General features: G+C 39.2%; 2 protein-coding genes across 2 annotated transcripts; one reads left to right on the top strand and one right to left on the bottom strand.

The window, feature by feature from the left end:
* Positions 1–4,998: 4,998 nt before the first annotated feature.
* LOC125316523 (DNA replication complex GINS protein SLD5-like) lies at positions 4,999–9,418 on the bottom strand. The gene is made up of 6 exons (XM_048284993.1): positions 9,132–9,418; positions 7,098–7,220; positions 6,704–6,786; positions 6,501–6,610; positions 5,491–5,566; positions 4,999–5,384 (listed from the first exon to the last, which is right to left on the bottom strand). The coding sequence occupies exons 1-6, from the start codon at positions 9,312–9,314 to the stop codon at positions 5,270–5,272; spliced, it is 690 nt and encodes a 229-aa protein (XP_048140950.1). The 5' UTR covers positions 9,315–9,418; the 3' UTR covers positions 4,999–5,269.
* Positions 9,419–13,774: 4,356 nt separating this feature from the next.
* LOC115730268 (agamous-like MADS-box protein AGL29) lies at positions 13,775–14,348 on the top strand. Its single transcript, XM_030660886.2, has one exon. The coding sequence runs from the start codon at positions 13,775–13,777 to the stop codon at positions 14,309–14,311; it is 537 nt and encodes a 178-aa protein (XP_030516746.1). The 3' UTR covers positions 14,312–14,348.
* Positions 14,349–19,719: the final 5,371 nt, after the last annotated feature.

The following is a 19,719-nucleotide window of genomic DNA, read 5'->3' as shown; positions in this document are numbered from 1 at the left end:
CCGTCCCCAGTAGCCAACCACCATCGGCTATCACCCATTGCCATCCGCGACCATTGACCACCGTCGACCTCCATCGGCCCACTTGCCAACCACCGATCATCGCTCATTGCCAACTTTCGTTGGCCGCTTTCGCCGCCAACCGACGATTTTCGCCGGTCGTGTCCGTTGCCAACCGTCGCCCGCTGCGATCGACCATCGACCACCATGCCGTTGCCGCATAAAAAAATAAATAATAAATTTCCTTATAAACTGTTTGTTTCATAGAGATTCTTGAGGATCTAATAGTTAGAGAACAATATTAAGGAATTTCCCTCATAGTCTGTTCTAAATATTCCATTAAATAAGATTAGAAATGTCTAGAGGAGTCCATATATCTATTCCATATTAAAAATGTCTAGAAGATTATGCATATCTGATGGGTAGATTTACTAATTATGAGGGTGGACGAGGATTAAAATCAACTCGTATCTGGTTTTGAAATCTAATTCAATGAATTGTTCATCATGTCTTAGATGGACCGCGATGCTCACGGAAAGGGAGTTGAGTCCTTTTCTTTTAAAAGAGTGAACGACTCATCTATTTTCACATGAAATGGTTATTTTATTTCTTTTTGAATAGCAAAAATCCACATGAATTAAAAAGAATTATTTCCTATGTTAGTATCACATGTCATGTGTATAATATTTGAGAGCCCCACACAATAATCAATTTTTTTTTTAGATTCTTTTGAACAAAAGATTATGTTCAATCATCTGATTGATTGGGTGCAACATCATTCATGGATCTATTGGTCTTTGTTAGAATCGAACTTACATTTTTGTTTCTGACATTGACAAAGTAAAAGGAACAAGTACCAAAAGTTAAAGTCCAAATGTTGTTCAAGGATTGTACATAGTAAATAGACTTGAAAATCACTCGCCATCTCTAAGGTAGGCTTAATTCTTTGATTGCAGCTCTTGCCAAGCATGCTGGACAAAAATTGTTGTTAGAACACAATATGATCATTATGATGAGTAATTGCAATCAGCAGAGCTCTTTCTATCCAATTATGCCTGAAAATAAGTTATTTGAGTCTAGGGTGCACTTGTTTATGCTGGGGCCAATGGACATATCATCCCCTTTTGTATCGCTTAAGTCAAAGCCGAGATACATTTGACGATTGCATGAAGTGATATTCTTAGAAGTGCATAGGTTCCGCAAGCTTATACTCTTTCTAGAAATTTTCCTCAGCTATAGCTATAAAATAAAGGAATATAGTTCCACATGCAAGATGGGTAAGGATGTATCGTGATCTATACTATGAATGAATATGTATGTTGGTCCACATCAATTAAGTTGTAGATATCAATTTCATTTATGGAATAGATAGTTATACAAATTAAGTATGTGCCAAGAACCAGATTTGAACTGGTGACGAGGATTTTCGGTCCTCTGCTCTACCCGTGAGCTATCTCGACTATTCCTTACACATCATTCTCATTTTACTAGATGACTTAGTTCTATGTCAATTAAAAAGACGAAGGGGTAGAAAAAGTCTTATCCATGCCCTAGATTTTTTTGGATTTCAAAAGAAAAAATGAAAAAAAAGATATAGGATAAATTGTTAATTTAAGGAGTCAAATGGTCCTTTTTTGGGGATAGATGGACTTGAACCCTCACGATTTTTAAAGTCGACGGATTTTCCTCTTACTATAAATTTCATTTTTGTCGGTATTGACATGTAGAATGAGACTCTATTTTTATTCTCATCCGATTAATCGGTTCTTCAAAAGACTTATTAGACCATGGAAAAAATAATTTAATCAATGAATATTCAATTCTTTCTTCAACTTAGAATTTATTCGCAACAATTCTTTCCTTTTAAAATATTCGCATCATTAATCACTTGAGATAGTATTCGATATGTATACGTATGTACTTGGGTTTATCCTTTCCCTTTCTCGTGTTTTGAGAAAAAGGTTCCTTTACCAACGTAACATGGTTAACTCTCTTTGTTAAAATAGCTCCCACTGAGTCTCTCCACCTATCCTATCCTTTTTTTATTCTCACTTTGTGAACCCTTATTGTTTTGTTGAAGTTCAAAAAATGAGATTTGGCTCAAGATTGCCCATCTTTAATTCCAAGGGTTCTCAAATTTGAAAGTTGTCACTTAGTAGGTTTCCATACCAAGGCTCAAACAAATTGAGTCCATAGCGTCTACCAACTTCATCATATCCCCCTTTTATTTATGCTGAAATCCTGTAGTTATTCAAATTAGATACCGATTTTTTCTTTTTCTATGTAAACCATAGAAAAAAGCGTTTCTTGTTCTTTGAATTTCTTGCCTATCTTCTTTAATCTCTATCAGAGACCTACATTTGAACCATTTCAGGAACAAAAGGATGAAGATTCTACTACCAGGGACTAGTTTAGACGATCTATTAGCATTTTCTTCAGTTCCTCAATTGATGCGCTTGCTGACTCAAGCTCATGTGCTTCAAGCTCCTCAACAGGTTTGTCCCACCAACCATCACTTCCATCGGCCCAAGTCATTTGCATAAGCATCCTCCCACGTTTTTGCTCGGCCTTTCACTTGATCAGCTAGCTCATCAGTCTTTTCCCCGAGCTCTTGGATCCAAAATCTCCTATGGAAACTTACCAAAAAAGTCCTAAACAATTTTTCTTTCTCCAATTGAGTCCTAAACCTTTTTACATTTTATCACCGAGTTCATCCGGTCAATTTTGACCGACAATTGATGATATGGACATAGACCGTCCGCCGGTTGTTCTACGTGACATTGACGGCGCTAATATGAAAATTTTTTATCAATTATTTTTCTGTCTTTTTTTTCTTTTCTTTTTCTTATTGTTAAGGTTGGCCGGAGGCCACTGGCCACAAAGTTGAGGCTCGGCGACCTTTGCCGGCCACTAGGCGAGGGCAATGAGTCCTTGCAAGCCGCGAGCCCTTGCCTAGTGGCCTGTGAGTGTCGGCGAGGGCTTGTGGCCCTAGCTGACTGGGGGGCGATGCTTCGACCCTCACCACGGCTAGCAAGAACTTGCGGCCCTCGCCAACCATTGGGCAAGGGTCGTGAACCCCCTCCTAGTGACCGGTGAGGGCTCGCTAGCCCTTGCCTTGTGGCCGACGGTCTACTGGCCTTATCGGTAAAAACAGATAAAGAAAAAGAAGGCCTAAAAATAAAAAATTCACTATATTAAGAATTTTTGCTTTATTTTCGGCAGTTCCATGTAGGGCGGACAGTGTCGATATCATCAATTTTCGGCCACTTTGTCCGAATGAACTTAATTAAAAAAATGTAAAAACGTTTAAGAATCACTTGAAAAAAAAGGTTGAGGACAATTATAACAGGCTTTGGACTTTTTTGGTAGCTTTTCCCCCATGAGCCTCCATGAGTTCATGTGTAGCATCATCCATTGAAGCATCTCTCTTCCAAAACCCTGTTAGCCATAGCTCCAATTGATGGATGGCCAAACAAAAAGGGCTTGCCGGTCGGCAGAAAGGCGACGATTCCGACAGCCGGCCCGCATGGTCCGCTTATCCTCCATGACCAATTGAAGCCGGTTTCAGAAAAATGGAACCAAAGACTCCGAATGCACATTGTTTTGCTGTGGATATTTATAAAAGACCGTCAATGACATCCAAATGATTCGATTTCCATAAAAGAGATGAACACTTCTTCTAATCTTGACTTAGATGTATTGAACGTTTAAAATTGTAATTCTAATTAAATCATTTCTTTTTCAATTATGTTGATAGGATTTCTTACGCTAACAAGTCACCGGTGCATTGTATGGGATTTCAATGGGTTCCCATGATCAGTTCTTACATAAAAGCGACCCTTGTACATAGCAAACTTTTGCCTTCCTATGTTTCTCAAAGGGAAATTCTTTCAATACTTAGACATGAATGATGTTATACACAATATACACCGTAACTAAATCAAAGTTAAACAGAAAAAAGAGTAATTTCAATTGGCTTTATTTATCGCACGAATGTAAATGTATCTCGTGCTCATTTGATATTACCTTCCCTCATGCAGTTCTGTTTCCTCTTACAAATCATCCCGATACATTTCGGATCATCTTTGTTTAACCTGATGATGTTTATCGAACATGACCTGAACTGCAAATCGTCTTGTTCTCCCTTTATACTCTAAGGGGTTTGCTCAAATTGCTTGGATTGACCTAATGCAAATTATATATTGACAAGACAATGAATGAGTTCTGGAATGAATGCCTCTTGGATCAAAAGAACGTGAATATCCTTGGTAGGTGGCACTGATGTTCAACAGACTGGGTGCAAATTGTTCTTCGAGCTACTTGCAATCATACACTTCTCTCCGATAGAAATCTGTGTTATGCAAGTCTTGCTGTTGTTCTGACAACCAATGCATAACCTTTCTCCCAGGATACTCAGCTAACATGAAAATGAGTTACATGTGATGTTTCGTGAAGACAAACGTAATTTAGATAAGATAGAGCTGCCATAGAATCTCATATTCTTCGCTTTGAGATCTCCTATTCAACCGGATATCTCCCAAAGCATAAACAGAAAAGAACAATAGAAGCAAAATCTAACTCATGATATCAGTAGGTTGCTTACCGAACCGCTTGGCTAGAACTGTGGTTGCTGTCGTCATTCCTTGAGGTCTGAGTAAACACTCAGAGGACAGGATGAAGATATAACCGGTATGTGGTTTCAACAGCCAGCTACCCAAGAACAAATAATAGAGTAGATTTTTTTACCAGTGACGCATGTTAGATTTGCACCCACCAAATGAATCATATGACTAAGCAAAATCTATTTAATGGAGGGTTGAGCCGAACTCTGGAAGCAAAAAAACAGAAAATGTATCTTTTGCTTGGGCCGAGCCACCAAAAACGATCAACCTCTCAAGCCCATCAAGCCCATGATCAGGTCATCCGTGCCTAATACAGATGGTCTCTTTTTCGTGGCCTTGCAACCATTATCGAACCTTCTGTAGACCTGTACTCATTTCTACTGATAATATATCAGCATTCGTCATTGGACTTTCAAGAAAATCCCTGAAACTATTAGCTCATCAATACAGAAGATAAAGAGATGGTGCACCGAAATGACTAACAAAGAGCTACTTCCGACAATCATGTGTTTTTTGACATGGATTTTGGACGAAACACCTGATATATTACAGCAAGAGGAGATGGCAAGCAATTTATGAAAAACCATCTACTGAAAGTAGAGAACATTTATCTTTCTCATCATCTTGCAGGAGCAAAACAATTACGGGGCTCAGACTAGATCGACTTTTCCATTCTCAAGAAGCTTCTTTATGCGCTTGAATGGTATGAAGAACAATTCACCTGGCTCCATCTCCATGAGCAGATCCGATGCCAAGGACTTGTTGCTGCCAGTTAGGAAGAAATCCATCAATTGCCAACATCAGATAAAAAAACAAGCTAAGGACATTCAACCACAAGTAAACTCTAGACATGGTAGGAAATTTAGATTGCCTGTCTTGTAATTCAGAAGGTCCAACATATTCCCTGGCTTTGCATACGACGAAAGTGTCCATCTGTGGCTCGGGGACTGAAAACAGGAGCGATTATTTATTAAAGAAAGACAAGAGTTCGGCTACCATCAAGTATCCACTAAGAAAAGCTTAAATTGAGCACATCTAAGCTGAAACTTGGTGAGCTTATTGAACTTCAAAAGAAACATTCAGAAACTTATTACAAAATTAACGAGTTACACATATTACTAACAGAGAGATCTGTATAACAGTCAGACTAATTCTGTATTTCTTCCCTTTATTGGTTCTAGAAATCAATGCAATCAAGCATAAGTAAAATCTCCAAGTTCGTTGGCCAAAAATAGAAATCCACAAGTTCAGTATGAGTGACTCTTCACTGTCTTGAAAGAAAAGGGCCTTCCCTGGTAAAAATGGAAACTTGCGATGACTAGCTTAAGTCTACCAATGTTATGGCTAGTTCTAGCACCAACTGCTGAACAAGCAGATTCTCAAGTGGCCACCCAACACTGAAGAGTGACAAGCACAATGTTCTCAGATTGAGTGACGGCACAGCCAACAGTTGGCAGCAAGGTACTGAAGAAGTGGAGGTTTTGGTTGTAGACATGGAAGTAGGGCAGGGGTACATGCAGCTGTGAATTTCTCAAAAGCCTTCACATTGTGAGAAAAAAATGTTAAAAATCAGGGTACCATTCTGATCCCTACCAAAATGGAAATCATGATCTTAACAGATGCGGCAATATTTAGGAAGATTAACCTGAAAATTTCCTAGGTATTTCCAGACTGAATTCAGAACTAAGGTTCTTTGAGAGCTCTGTATAAACAGATTACATATTTGAAAAGATGGAAATTCAGTTCATGCAAAGGCAAGTGCACTGACATAGATCAAAAGGAGCAAATCAGGAGTTAAGCAAAAGCATAAACAATATTGTAGAAGAGCTCATATTCTTTAAATAGGAAGAGATAAAGAACCAGGAAAGAAGATTGCATTACCCATGTCATCCTCTTCGCTAGTTGTCGATTGCCTGATTAAAGACTGGTAATTATCAGGCAAATTCAATAACACACTTTCCTCAAGATGTTTCCCAATAACTTCAGAATATCTGCAAACATCAAGTGAAGGCTTCAATTTCAGAAAAAACAAAAAAAGCGATAGCCCTGAAGTCATGACATAACGAAAATGTCGCCTCTTTCACCTTCTTGTGAAGTTTTTCTCTTGTTTAGAGAGCCGATCATGCAATTCATTTGTCTTCAAAATGTGGAACATAAACTTTTCAATCTGCAAAAGGATACCAATTACCAGAAATTAGTAGCTGGACAAAGAAATCCTTAATGTCATAAAGACTTTGGAAACCAAATTTTATTCACACGAGCATTGTATTTGTAGAACAGGATTAGTCTCTATGGTCATAATTATCCCTACTAAGAAGCACAGGACTGGTAGAAATGATCAGAAGGAAGACAGATTCCACCAGTAATTCCTATAGTCAGGATAAAACATCTATTTCTGGCATAGTGGAAACCAATAGCCAAAATTTGGCAGATTGAATTTCTTCGAAGAAAAGGAACGATGTTGGAGGGGGTCACTACCTTTTGGAGACGAATCCGGAGATATGATCTCAATAAGAACTGTGTCCTATCCAAGTCCATCTGGTAGAGAGACACCGTGAGAGGATCTATGCTACTTTCTACAAAGTCATCCACAGTTTCTTCCTGGACATGCATAGAAATTGCATTGATGAACCATATACAAGCGGATTATTGTTATCAAAAAATTAAAATTCGATTGGAATGAAAATATTACTTTGCAAACTCATCTAGATCTTCTAAAAATGATTGGGAAAAAAGGAAACATGTTGAGCAGTGCATGGAGGTAGTTTGAAGTGTCTAGTCAGCACAATTCACCAGTTTAGAAGCCTATAAATGCAGCTAACAAAATCCACATACTCCAAGAAGAGTCGAAGAGCCTGAGCAAGAATTTCATCGGAGTTGTAATAGAAAAAATTAAAGAGTTATACTGCCTTCGAGGAGCTTCAACTGCATATCCTTCAGATGATAACATGGAAACAACAGGACAAAATACAGGATCTTGATGAACTCCGGAACAGGTTGGAGTTAGGCAGTGAAGGTCTGAGGGAGCTGTAGTTAACTATCATTAGAAGGAGACATAGAGCATCGTATGCATCAAACACGAACAGGACAACTGGATAGAGGGGGAGGGAGAAATGGCTAACTGTTTTGAACAATATCTCCTCATTTGAGTAATCAAATACAGAAGTTCCTCATGACCTGGAGCATGGAGGATGTAATGACACCAAGCATTACAGGAACAAAATGTCTGCATCTGTCTTATACCTCTAATGGAGAAGATTTGGAATTCTTTGAAGCAAATGCACTCACTAGAAGCCCCCAGGACCTGGAGGCTTGTGTCTGGTATTCTTTATATAGTTCTGAGAAGGTTTATCAGATCAGGTTATCAACTGGATCCAGAGTTTCTTTACCAACGAATTAATGTGGAGGCAGTTGAACCAAACACTCTTCTATCCCAAAATTTAGGTAATGTGGTGATTTTTCCCAATTCTTCCCTATCAGCTTGTATAACATGGAGTTTATGGTGAATGCAAAAGCCATCGTCAGTAGATTTCGACTCGTGCTCGAGAAATGTCTCACCCTCTCATACTGCCGTTATTCCTTCCACATATCACTGGGCATGCAGTTCTCCCTGGAAATAGTCCGCTTCATCAAGAATAAGGTAGAAGATTTATGGAGATCAAAACTAAAATTGAGAAAAAAATATAACAGATGAGAAAGAAGCCTTGTCTCACTGCTAAGAAAACTTGGTTTGAACCAAGCAAATTGTGATTTACTTCTTCAACGAACCGCTATGGTCTCATATGAATTTTATCAAATGATTGCTCCTATGGATGCATGGTGCCTCAAAAAGGAGTCAGCCAAGGAAATCCCTTGTCAAATTCATAATCAACTTACACATGTAAAGAAGAAGCAAAAGCATCCAGGTACCGCAAACAGACTATCTGGCGTTCCAAAGTCAATGCGGGGGTACAAATTTACCACTACAAGAGCAACATAACATCCTGGGCTGATGGATCAACAACGTTGAAAGCTAAGCTACAAGCCACTCCATTGAATGTGGTATTGACTCTAAATATATGCCTATGCAACCACTCGCCAAATTAGACTCTATTGATGGTGGGGAATACAAACCGATAAGTCTCATTGTTTTAAGCTCGAAAAACTGGGAATACACGAGCCAATCGAAGGTGGGGGGGTTGGGGGTATCCCATTTCGGAAAATTCACAAACTTCGCTCATTGGCCAGACGAGAAGAGTCGTGTTTTCTGAGTGGGGATTGGAACAAGCATAGATACCGGCAAGGAACCTCAGACACCAAGGACGCATAATTTCGAACATAAACCCAAGCAGGGCATACATTTGACAGTGTACCCATGAGGCTATTACGCAGAATTCCACTCCCACGCTAGGACCTAACTTGACTAATGCAAAATGTAAGCGAGAATGGAATTAAAAAGGAAGAAGAAGAGCAAATTGCAGCAAACCCCAAAGATTTGATTAGAGAAAAAGGGGCGAAGAAAAGAAAATTAACCATCAATTGGAGCTGCCCAGTGACTCGATCGATCAAATTGGTCTCGAAGCGGAGGATCTCAGGCGCCGCCTTCTCGTTTCGCCAAGCCCGCCTCAACAACTCCACGTCGGTGGTGGAGATTAAGGTCTCGAAATCGTCCATCCCATTGCTCGGCTTGTCGCTCGAGCCCGGCTCGGACTCCATCCGACTCTTCCTGTCTCTTTCAGCGAGCCCGGTATGCCCTTTGGCTTCGGGCGATCTCGATTGCTCGTTCAGGTCGAGATCGAGATCGACAGAGGGAGAGGTACAGACAGTGCGGGGGGGTGTGGGGGGAGCAGTATTTGGCGCGAAACTCGAAAAGCTTTGAGGAGGGAAAAAATGTGTAACCTCAGTGGTCGATCATGGGCCCCAGTTTGGTTTTTTTTTTTTTTTTAATTTGGATTGGTGAAGCTATTTACCATTTGAAGTGGTTTTAACTGGAAACACCAGCCTGATATTTCAGATTCAGTGTGGTCTTTTGGATATTACCATCAATGGGCACTTCCATCGTTTCCGGTCTTCTCGTTTCAAAACAGAGGTGATTTTTTCTATGAATTTATTGAAGAAATCAGCTAGTGCACCACCAATGCTCATGTTTGTCTCTTTATTCATGGGAATGGCTTCATTGGGTCACTCGTGTACAATATTTTTTAATTGATATTGGTGCTCGGTGGGACCGGTTCCATACACCCATTCAAAAATCGGACCGGACCAATGGTTCGGTTCTCGGATGGGTCCACGGAATGAGCTGGTGGTTCATGGTTTCCATTTCTCTAGCGGTAGTTTTTGATTCTAGGTTGGGAACCACTCATCCTGGAACCGATTACCCCTAGTTGAGATGCTCTCGATCCATCAACCATGAAAAAGAGAGGGATCTAATTGTCATAATTTGTTTATTGATCACTTGAGTATTATAATTAAAAAAAAAAAGTGCACCGATGTCAGATTTCTAATAATTGTAGTGAAACTTTTTTTAAAAAGTTACAACACTTAGATGAAGTATTCAAGTGTAGCACCGAAGCAACCAACCGAAAAATTACAGCACTTAAATGAGCGCCATATAAAAGTTGTGACATTTGTGATATCATTTTTCCATCTATATGTCACCGAACCGCAATCGATTTCCATTCCGTTCATGCGATGCCAACATTTGATAATTGATGCATTTTTGTTGGGAAAATCTTTAAAAAAATCCTAGACATTTGACAATAGTGTCAATTTAGTCCTAAGCTTTTTTTTTATCAATTCAGTCCTAAATCTTTTGTATTTGAAACAATTCATTCTATTTGGCCAAATTTGGCCAAAAATCCCTGATATGTATGCCGGAAGTGTCACAGGTGCTAACGTGGACAAATTTCAATAACAATTCAATATTTTTAATTTTTGTTCCTTTTTTATCATTTTTTTCCTAGACTCCAACCTTGCCGGCAATAGGCGAGGGTGCCGCGGCCAGATTTAGGGTGGATCGGTTCCCACTTTGGAATTGGAAACCATATCAAAAGGATTGGTTTTTCGTTTGTGAAGCTAGAAACCGGCCCATCTGGTTCTCGACTCAGTCGAGAGCCGAACCCAACCGACGCCCAGGGACCTGATCCTCCATTTCCCTCTCGCCTTCACCATCCAACTCATCCTCAAGCATGAAGTCATCATCGTTAACCTTCAGAATCAAATCTTCCTCGCAAATCAAAAGCGTCATCACAATAGGCAGTAAATAAACAACCCCAAGAGCAGTAATGCAGAGAAACATCAAATTCCAAGGAGCATCCATAATGTTCGTTCAGCATTAGCTTAAGTACGGGAACCTAATCCACGGCCATGACTCAATGAGCTCGACGCAACCAACCAAAGAAAAATACGGAAGAGGAAAACTCGATCCGAACGCACTGCAGAAAAAAAAAAACACCCACAAAGGCCGAAACTTCAATGAGCGAGAAATGAAATGGTACCTGAAAAACCATTGCTTTTCTTCAAATGTTCAGTGAAAGAGAGTTTGAGAGACTGAAAGTGAGCTTGACTAAGAGTGAGCGTGAGGTTGCCAGAGGCATGCGTCTTGGCGAGAGAGAGAGAGAGAGAGAGAGAGAGAGAGAGAGAGAGAGAGAGAGAGAGAGAGAGAGGGGCTCATGAATAGTAATTAGGGTTTTTAGTTTTGTAAAAACGAGAATGTATTTAACGGTCCAGTCCTTGTGGTCCAAATAGGTGGGTCCACACTTGGAACTGGAAACCATATCGATATTCACCTGTTCCACCGGAGCCACTCAGAATTGACTGATTCGGTTCAGTCCAGTTCTTTTACTCACCCTTAGCTAGAATTCCTTGAAAAGTTTCTAATACAAATTATAATTAAGGGAAAAAGCCTTTAAAAACCTCAAGTTATGCTCATTGTGACATATTTTGTTCAAAACTTTTTTTTTGTGACATCAATAACTCCAAACTTGTCCCCGTGTGACACATTTTTCCTCTATCACCGAGCACAGTGAAAATTCTTATGTAGCTACCTACACGGACGACGGAAGGCAAAAATGGTGCCGACGCGACAACCATGTGACAAAAATATGCCAACTCACTATATGTTTATCTTTTTTTCTAGTTTTCCTTCCTTCTTCGCCTTCTTCCTTGGTTTACCTGGCCGGCGTGTCTACCTCCGCCGCCTTTAGCATCGCCATCACCATCGCCATCACCAACATAGATTTCTCTTTGGCCATTATCGACTGCATCTTGCAATCAAGAAAAAACAATAAAACTAGTCGTACATCAATTGTGTATCATTCTCTACTTCTTCTCTACTTCATATAGCAAATTATCAGAAGCATCTGTCGTAGCATACTACCAAAGAGGTGATGTTGATACAGGTGGATAACCACACTTAAACAACTGTCTTCAGATACATAATTGGTTAATTCGGCTCTCTCTTTCACCCAATACACCACCACCACCACCGACAAGACGCCAGGTGGAGTTGAAGTGCTTGTGGTGAATAGATAGGCTCCGTTCGTTTTGCAAAAAAATGAATGATTTGAAAAATATTTTCCTGAAAATAGTCGCTTGTATCGTCTACAAAAAATGAAAGAGCGAAATATATTTTCATTATTTACGAAAATACTTGAACATAAACAGTTATTGAGAATGAAACTATTTTTCACTGACTAATTATTTCAAACAACACAAGTCATCATTTTTAGGAAAATGTTTATCAAATTATTCATTTTTCGCGAAACAAACAGAGCTTAAAACACTCTTATTCTACTAAGGAGCATCATCACACTTAGTTTCATCGCCTAAATGTGCACAACAGAAGGGACAGATCCAACATGACGTTGGAGAAAGAAGAGAACACAAACAATGTGCAATGCACTACCATCATCCTTATCAGCTGTTCAAGCGTGATAGAGAAAAGAGGAAGGGAGGAGAAGACCTGCTTGGTGGTAAAGAGTGCACTGACGACTAAAGTCGTCCATGAAAGGAATTGGGGTTGTCGTCGATGGAGGACGCAGTTTCTTCATCCACGTCCATGCCAATCAAGGAAGAAGACGGAGGACAGATAAGGAAAAACGAGTAACATATATTGAGTTTAGCATATTTTTGCCATGTAGGCGTCGCGACAGTACTATTTGCCTTCCGTCGTCCTTTTAAGCAGACACATAAAATTTTTAACTGTGCTCATTGACCTTATCTTGATGGAAGGCAAACACGTCATAGCGGTACAAATTTCGAGCATTTTCGGTGTCAGAAAAAATTAGAATAAATGTGTCACTTAGACAGAAAAAAGTTCACGGTAAATGTGTCCTAGTGAGCGTAATTTAAGATTTTTTGTGGCTTTTATCTCTTCACCTTGGGCTGGGCTGCATGACAATTCTAGTTTGACACAGTACTGTCTTAAAACAAGGAAAAAAACAAATTGCCAACCTACATGATAAGATAGGCTCTCCAAATACAGTATTGTCCCCTCTCCAAGTTTCTCCCTTTAGGTAAGTGGGAAAGGAAGGAAAAGAGCCAGGCAAAATTGGAAAATGCTTGAGGGCAAGTAAAAACATTTGATGATTGCTGGATTCATAGTCAGCATCCGTTTATGGATGGTGTCTTTCCAAATCAAGACATAACCAAGATAATCACATTCTTGAATTCTAGAAAAATGACACTAGAAATTGCGATTACGGCTAAAAATTCGAATATTATTTTGACTAAGTCGTTCCATTTTCTTACTAATATGACCCAAATTTCGTTTCATCATACTTAATTCTATTGCATTCAGATATATTGATTCTGCATGAATAATTTGCATTTCAAGTTAGGGAACACCAGTAAAATACAGTGACAGAACCAGGAGTGTACAACATTGGAGAGGAGAGAGAGAGAGACTTTGGATAGAAATAACCTAAGTTTTGTTCATAAGACAGCAAGGACTCATTGGAGGTTCATCATGTTTTGGTCACACAGAATTAAAGAACTTGCCTTGCGAGTAAACCCTAATCCGAATCTGGTAATTACGTTCCGACACCCCGTATTAGGAATCTCGATTTCCTTGAAATGGTGGCTATATATATATACACGTCCCGAGTTCTTCAGATTGCATTCTGCAATTGACCGTGTTGAGAGATCGTGGGAGCGTCGCGCTGAAGGAATTGATCATGGGTCGGCGCAAGATCGAGATCGTGATGGTTACGGATAGTTGCACGAGGCAAGTGACCTTCTCAAAGCGGAGAACCGGGCTTTTCAAGAAGGCGAACGAGCTCGCGATCCTGTGCGCCGTCCAGATCGCGATCATCGTGTTTTCCCCCGGAGGCAAACCCTTCTCGTTCGGGCATCCGAATGTGGAATCTCTCGTCCACCGATTTCTAAATCAGGAAAAGGCTCCGGACGAGGGCACAAGCCAAGGCGCCGAACCCCTTGACAAGAGCACGACCGAGGATAATCTTAACCAGCAACTCCTCGATCTACTCAAGCGATTGAACGCCGAGGAGAAGCGAGGAGAGCTGCTCGAGAAGATGGTGAAAGCGAAACGAGCTGCCAAGGGCCAACCTCCGGTCGATCAACTCGGATTGTCTGGACTCGGAGAGTTGAAGAGCTCGCTAGAAGACCTTCGCGAGAAACTGAAAGATCGTATGATCCATCTGGACGTGTGTTCGGCGATGTTGCTTCTCGCGGCACAACCGCCGAAGATGTAAACCATTCAGAGATCTGGGTTTAGAAACTTGCTATTGTATATGCTGTGCCTTCCCAATAATAATGAATTTGGTTGCAAGTATTAAGTCGTTCCTGGAGATTGCTTTCCATTAATTTAGTTGTGATTTTGTTTTCCTACTAAGGTTTTGGAGCAGAATAATCTTGGACGTCCTTACTCAAGCGTGATCTTTCTGCGCGAGGAGAACTGCAAAAACTTTATAGACGTACAAATTTTCCTGGACTGTGTAAGCATACACATCATTTTAGGTCAGAAAAATTTCAAATAAGGGCATGAAATGGATGCATTTTCTCAAAAGAGAGCTCAAAGTGAACCTTGTCTGAAAATTAGGGCATGAAGTGGCAAACTTAGTTTCAGATAAGGCTCGAGATCACCGACTAGCCACATCGTAATATGACTAGGGGCATTTTCGTCTAATAGCCTTCTTCTTTTTTGTGTTTTCTTTCTCGTCTTCTTTTCTCTCCTTTCTCTTTTTGTTTTCTTTTCTCCCTTTTCAATTTACCTTATTGTCCCGCGTTGCGAGATTGAGGCCGATGCTGCTCGTCATCATGGTCTCGATAGCGCGCAGGGATTTGACGAGGCGGACGAGACGATTAAAAAGCGAGTAATTAGCGCGTTGTGGGCGCTCCTGTAATAGAAGCCGCGACCGAGGTTGGAGAGGGCGCAGATGATGCCGTCCAGGACGAGGGAGTTCTCTGAGGTGAGGATGTGGAAAGGGCGAAGAAAGATAAAGAAAATGAAAGGAAAGAAAACATTAATAAAAGGCGAAAAAAGAAAAGAAAGAAAATAAAAGAGAATTTAACGAAGATTCGAGTGATTGGTGAGCTTAAGCCCTTATTGGAGACTAATTTGATACTTCAGACTTTTATTTGAGACAAGATTCACCTTGGGCCATCTTTCGAGAAAACACCTCGACTTGGGGTCTTTTATTTGAAATTTTCTCTTTTAGGTCGGATCTTCACCTGAACTTAGTTAAAGACTAATTCGTCCATAAGCAGTTGTTGTTATGATAATCCTAATCTTTGACATGAAAAGCACAATTTTTGTGAATACTATACCAAAAAAAATGAAGTCTCAATACTTATTAAATACATAATTTGTAACAAACAGAAAAATAATTCAACGCAGTAATTTCTAGAGAGCCATCGGTTGGAAGAGATTGAAACTTTGTATGGTAGAATATCCGGGATGCTCTTCTCCTATACGAGAAAGTAATCCATGGATCCAGCATTAGATTACGTATTGAGTTTCAGCCCACAGGTGAAATACAAATCGAACTGGAGCGAGTGAACTGCTCGGAGTCCGACAGATACCGGACGTCCAAAAGCACAACAACGAATGTCCGATCGAGTTCACGTATGGGATTCCCCATTTGGAATGTCCAGTCATTATCCAATGGACATCCAAATTGGGAAAGACGAAAAGGGGAATCGGACTAGTTGCTATATCGGGAATGTATATCCAAGTTGAAGTCGGCAACATAAATCAAAAAGGGAAAGTGGCGATATCTCGAGGAAGGGGAAACTCGAGGCAGAGGATTTGGGCTTGATGGCTGACTTAGGCTGCGTTTGGCAATGGCTTTCCCAAAGGCCGTTTGGCCTCTAAAGGTCATTGGCCAAATGCTATGGCGTTTGGCAGATTTTTTAAAGAGCTTTGGGAAAATGCATTGCATTTCCAAAAACTTCTAAAGCCTCTTAGCCCGAGGCAAATTCTAAGAGTTTTAGGATTTAGCATTTCCGAAATGCTAATGCATTTTTTCTTTCTTTCTAATTTTAAAGGGCTTTGGGAGAATATGTTAAGTATGATCATATGGCCGAGGCTATTTGGGATTTTTGGGTTTTTAAGATTTTACCCATTTGTTACCGTATTGCATATTTTGGATAAAATTGCCCTTGCTCTAACTGCCAAAAATAAGTTGGCCGACGAAATCTGAGATTAACTTGGCCATTTCAGATCTTTAATTAAGACAACGTTCCCTCATTATCTGGCTTCACTTTTAACCTTTATTTGAAAGTTTCTCCATGGGTAGTTTTTGTTTTGCATTGTTGATGTGCCGTTGATGGAGAGTTCTCCATCCGTGGAACTATTGTGCTAGTGGTGGAGAATAATACATGAAGTTAGTGTTCAAGCCGGGAAAATCTTGTGGTTAGATTTGTAAAGAGATCGGGAGATTATTTTCTCAAGAATTGTGAGGACTAAGCATGGTATAAGTTATTTAAATGTAATTAGGGCCACCTTTGATAGTTTTTGAGTGGCTTGTGTGTAGATGGGCTCCAAGGTAGTTGTAATCTCCATTGTATTGTTTATTACGTAGTGAATAATGTGTTGTTCTCTTTAGAAATTGGACGTCTGATTTGTTTCCTTATTTTGCTTATTTTACTATCCAATCTCGTGATATCCGCAACCTCCACAGAGCGAATTTCTACTTGTAATACTTGAAATTTGTTACGATAAATTCGAGCATTAATTGACTTGCTACCACATGAAATGAAGAATCCATAGGATACTTTCTTGCCTTTAGCTTAATGGTTTGAGGTTTCCGATTTTAAACGCTAGTTTTTTGTTTTTTGGGAAGGGAAGGAAATTTTTTATTTCACTTCAATGAGAGATAGGAATTTCGAGATAAAAATGCAAATTAATCAAAGCATGTAAATCTAAAAGATAAATTAACTTGGTACAGCCTGCAGAGAGACTCGTTCGTTACACAAAGACGGGTTTGTCATTGCATCAAAGCACAACTAACGGCCGATCACTGATTCTCACATCAACATCGGTGATGAGCACATGATGAGATTTCCTTCTCTAATAGCGACAACTTTGCTAAAAGGGATGCGCACCTAGATTCGGCATCCCACACCATCACCATATAGATACAGTAACAACACCATTAGGTTGAAAGAGCATAGAAAACACATTGGAAGTCTCATATATATTTTTATATTGGAACAAAAGAACACCCAAATCTAAAATTACTTTTAGATCGGGAAAGAAAACTTGCAAAAAGATATCAGTTGATTACAAAATCACTTCCAGATAAACCGACTACGACTTGCTACTTTTTACTCTTAAAAGGCCAATAGAAATGCTTGTAAAACTAACTTTTTTTTTATTAATATTGTTAAAGGAAACGATTTCCTTGAGCGCATTGTAATTGTATATTCCTCTTCCTGCCAATTCCAGCGAACTAGTGATACCAGTAAATGACAAGTTAGAGTAGCAAAATAAAATTGAATAAATGAAAAGAAATTATTAGAATATGTCTGAAGTTTGAGTTCCTAAGCGGAATCCGAATAAAAATGTAGCATGTGGATTGCTCGAAGCCTGATGCAAGTCGGACATCCAAAAGCATGTCAACAAAAGTCCAAATTCACATATAGTAGATTTCCTCTCTGGGATACTAGCATGTATCCAATGGAGATCCAAATTGGACATTAAGAACTTAAAAAGAAAGTCCTTGTCGCTGATTGTTTCAAAAATATTGGATAATATGAAAATAAAAATAATTGGAAATATATTGGAAAAGGTGAGAAAAGTATGATAAATTGTCCCAAACGTGTAAGTACTGTTCTTAAAGATAATTTTGCCTCTCGGGGTACGAAACTCGGTGCGTAAAGCTTCTAACGTCTATCCTCTCAAGATACAACATGCATTTTTCTATATTCCGCACTGAATATTAGAAGAACGGGAACAAGTTATGTGTATAACCCAACGAAGAAGAGAAAAGAAAGAAGGAAACATTCTCTTTTCTAATTTGGAGAGAGACTCTTTAAGAATTGTGGTTTGTAATTTTATATGCAAACAAAAGAGTTGTTAAGAAACCCTTGTAAAGCCGTTGTAAAATAATGAAACGTTTATGAATAAATAAATCAAACGTTAGAAAGCCGTTATATAACCGTTAGAAAACCGTTATACGACCGTTGCAAAACCGTTACAAAGTGATAGGTATGACCCGTAGAAAGTCATTAGAAAACCGTTATATGACCGTTGCTAAACCGTTACAAAGTGATAGCTTTCATGGTGATTATAACTTTATCAAAGCTGCTAAAATATTCAATAATGTCCCACATATTTCAAAAAGTTTTGAAAAATAAAAATATAATAGTGTTGGGTTATTAGAGTGTTATGCATCGGAACCGGTGCTGATTAGACTATGAACCAACCCTAGAAAGAATGAAATATAATTCACAAAATAATTGATGAAGTTTGAAACTTCTATGAACTAACAATTTCTTTTTGTGAATTCTAATTTTCACCAATCGCATTATACTCCCACAAAGTTTGTCGTTCAACTCGGTTTTGCACTACTAGACCAAGCTCGTGCTTGGTTTATTCATAAGTACTATAGAAATTTTCGCCAAAAAATTTCCTAGGAACGGGCCCACTCCACACTTATATAGGTAATTCCATCAAATGTATTCTGCAGATTAATACACCACTAACAATAGTTACGAAATTCATTAAGATCTTAGCCCAACCTCTTTTTCCTTGCACTCTTGCACTATTCTCACCTTAGGAGGGGGGACAATAATGTTTTAATAATGCATCACTAAGATTGACAAGTGACTTGTTATTATCCATATGGACCTAATTCATGGGATTGCCAATCATTGTTGATTTTCTTCAACTGGCTTAAGTCACATTCCCCTTGATGTATTAATCCATTTTTGACTTCATGTAATCAATGGACATAATTCCATATTCAAGCAATTGCTTTATCATATCACGTCTCAATCGGATGTGTCTCTTTCTATCATTGAAAGTTTCATTCCTTGCAATGGTTATTGCTACTTAGCAATCACAATACATACACCGTAAGGTGTTAGTTTCATTCCCTTTTTCAATAACTTGAGTAGTTCTTCAATTATCAAGATAAATATATTTTTCTCCTTCCCCTACTAGAATGTAGGAGGATAAATCATTATGTTTTTACATATATGCTTGGTAGGATGTCTACCAGCCATCTTTTTTTTTTTTTTTTTTTTGCATTGGCCATAATATTGGTTTGGGAAATAACCGCAACAATTATGTCTTCAGAATCATCTGCTTCAATAAAGTCATCTTTTGAACACATATCCATTATCAGATTTTGTCTCATTCAAACATATGCTTTCATGACCACAAGAAGTGAAAAGCAACCCATGGACAAAATATACAATACGAAGAATGTCACAACCAGCAGCATAGTCCATCAATTTGTCCATAAATTAGCCAACCGTCACCATTGCCTTGACTAATGGCTAAATTTGTCCTACCGAACACGGATGCAACTTGTTGGGAACAACGCACTTGAATGGCCATAATGCAAACATCGCTTCGCATACAAATTGATCATTGAATCTAAGTGTTCTTAGAAGCAACAACATGTTGAGAAGTCTGCTTGGAGATGGCATA

This window comes from Rhodamnia argentea, chromosome 9 (assembly GCF_020921035.1).
Source record: "Rhodamnia argentea isolate NSW1041297 chromosome 9, ASM2092103v1, whole genome shotgun sequence".
In the NCBI taxonomy this organism is placed as follows: Eukaryota; Viridiplantae; Streptophyta; class Magnoliopsida; order Myrtales; family Myrtaceae; genus Rhodamnia; species Rhodamnia argentea.
The sequence above is the reverse complement of the archived record's forward strand: the minus strand, read 5'-3'. Positions and strand labels throughout refer to the sequence as shown.

What these genes read in the sequence shown, in the direction of transcription:
- LOC115730268 (XM_030660886.2), top strand. Translation starts at nt 13,775, where the DNA reads ATGGGTCGGCGCAAGATCGAGATCGTGATGGTTACGGATAGTTGCACG.
- LOC125316523 (XM_048284993.1), bottom strand. Translation starts at nt 9,314, where the DNA reads ATGGAGTCCGAGCCGGGCTCGAGCGACAAGCCGAGCAATGGGATGGAC. An exon ending in TAGCGAAGAGGATGACATGG is followed by an intron (nt 5,567 to 6,500) that starts GTAATGCAATCT and finishes TCCTGTTTTCAG; the next exon opens with TCCCCGAGCCACAGATGGAC. An exon ending in CCTTCTGAATTACAAGACAG is followed by an intron (nt 5,385 to 5,490) that starts GCAATCTAAATT and finishes CCTAACTGGCAG; the next exon opens with CAACAAGTCCTTGGCATCGG.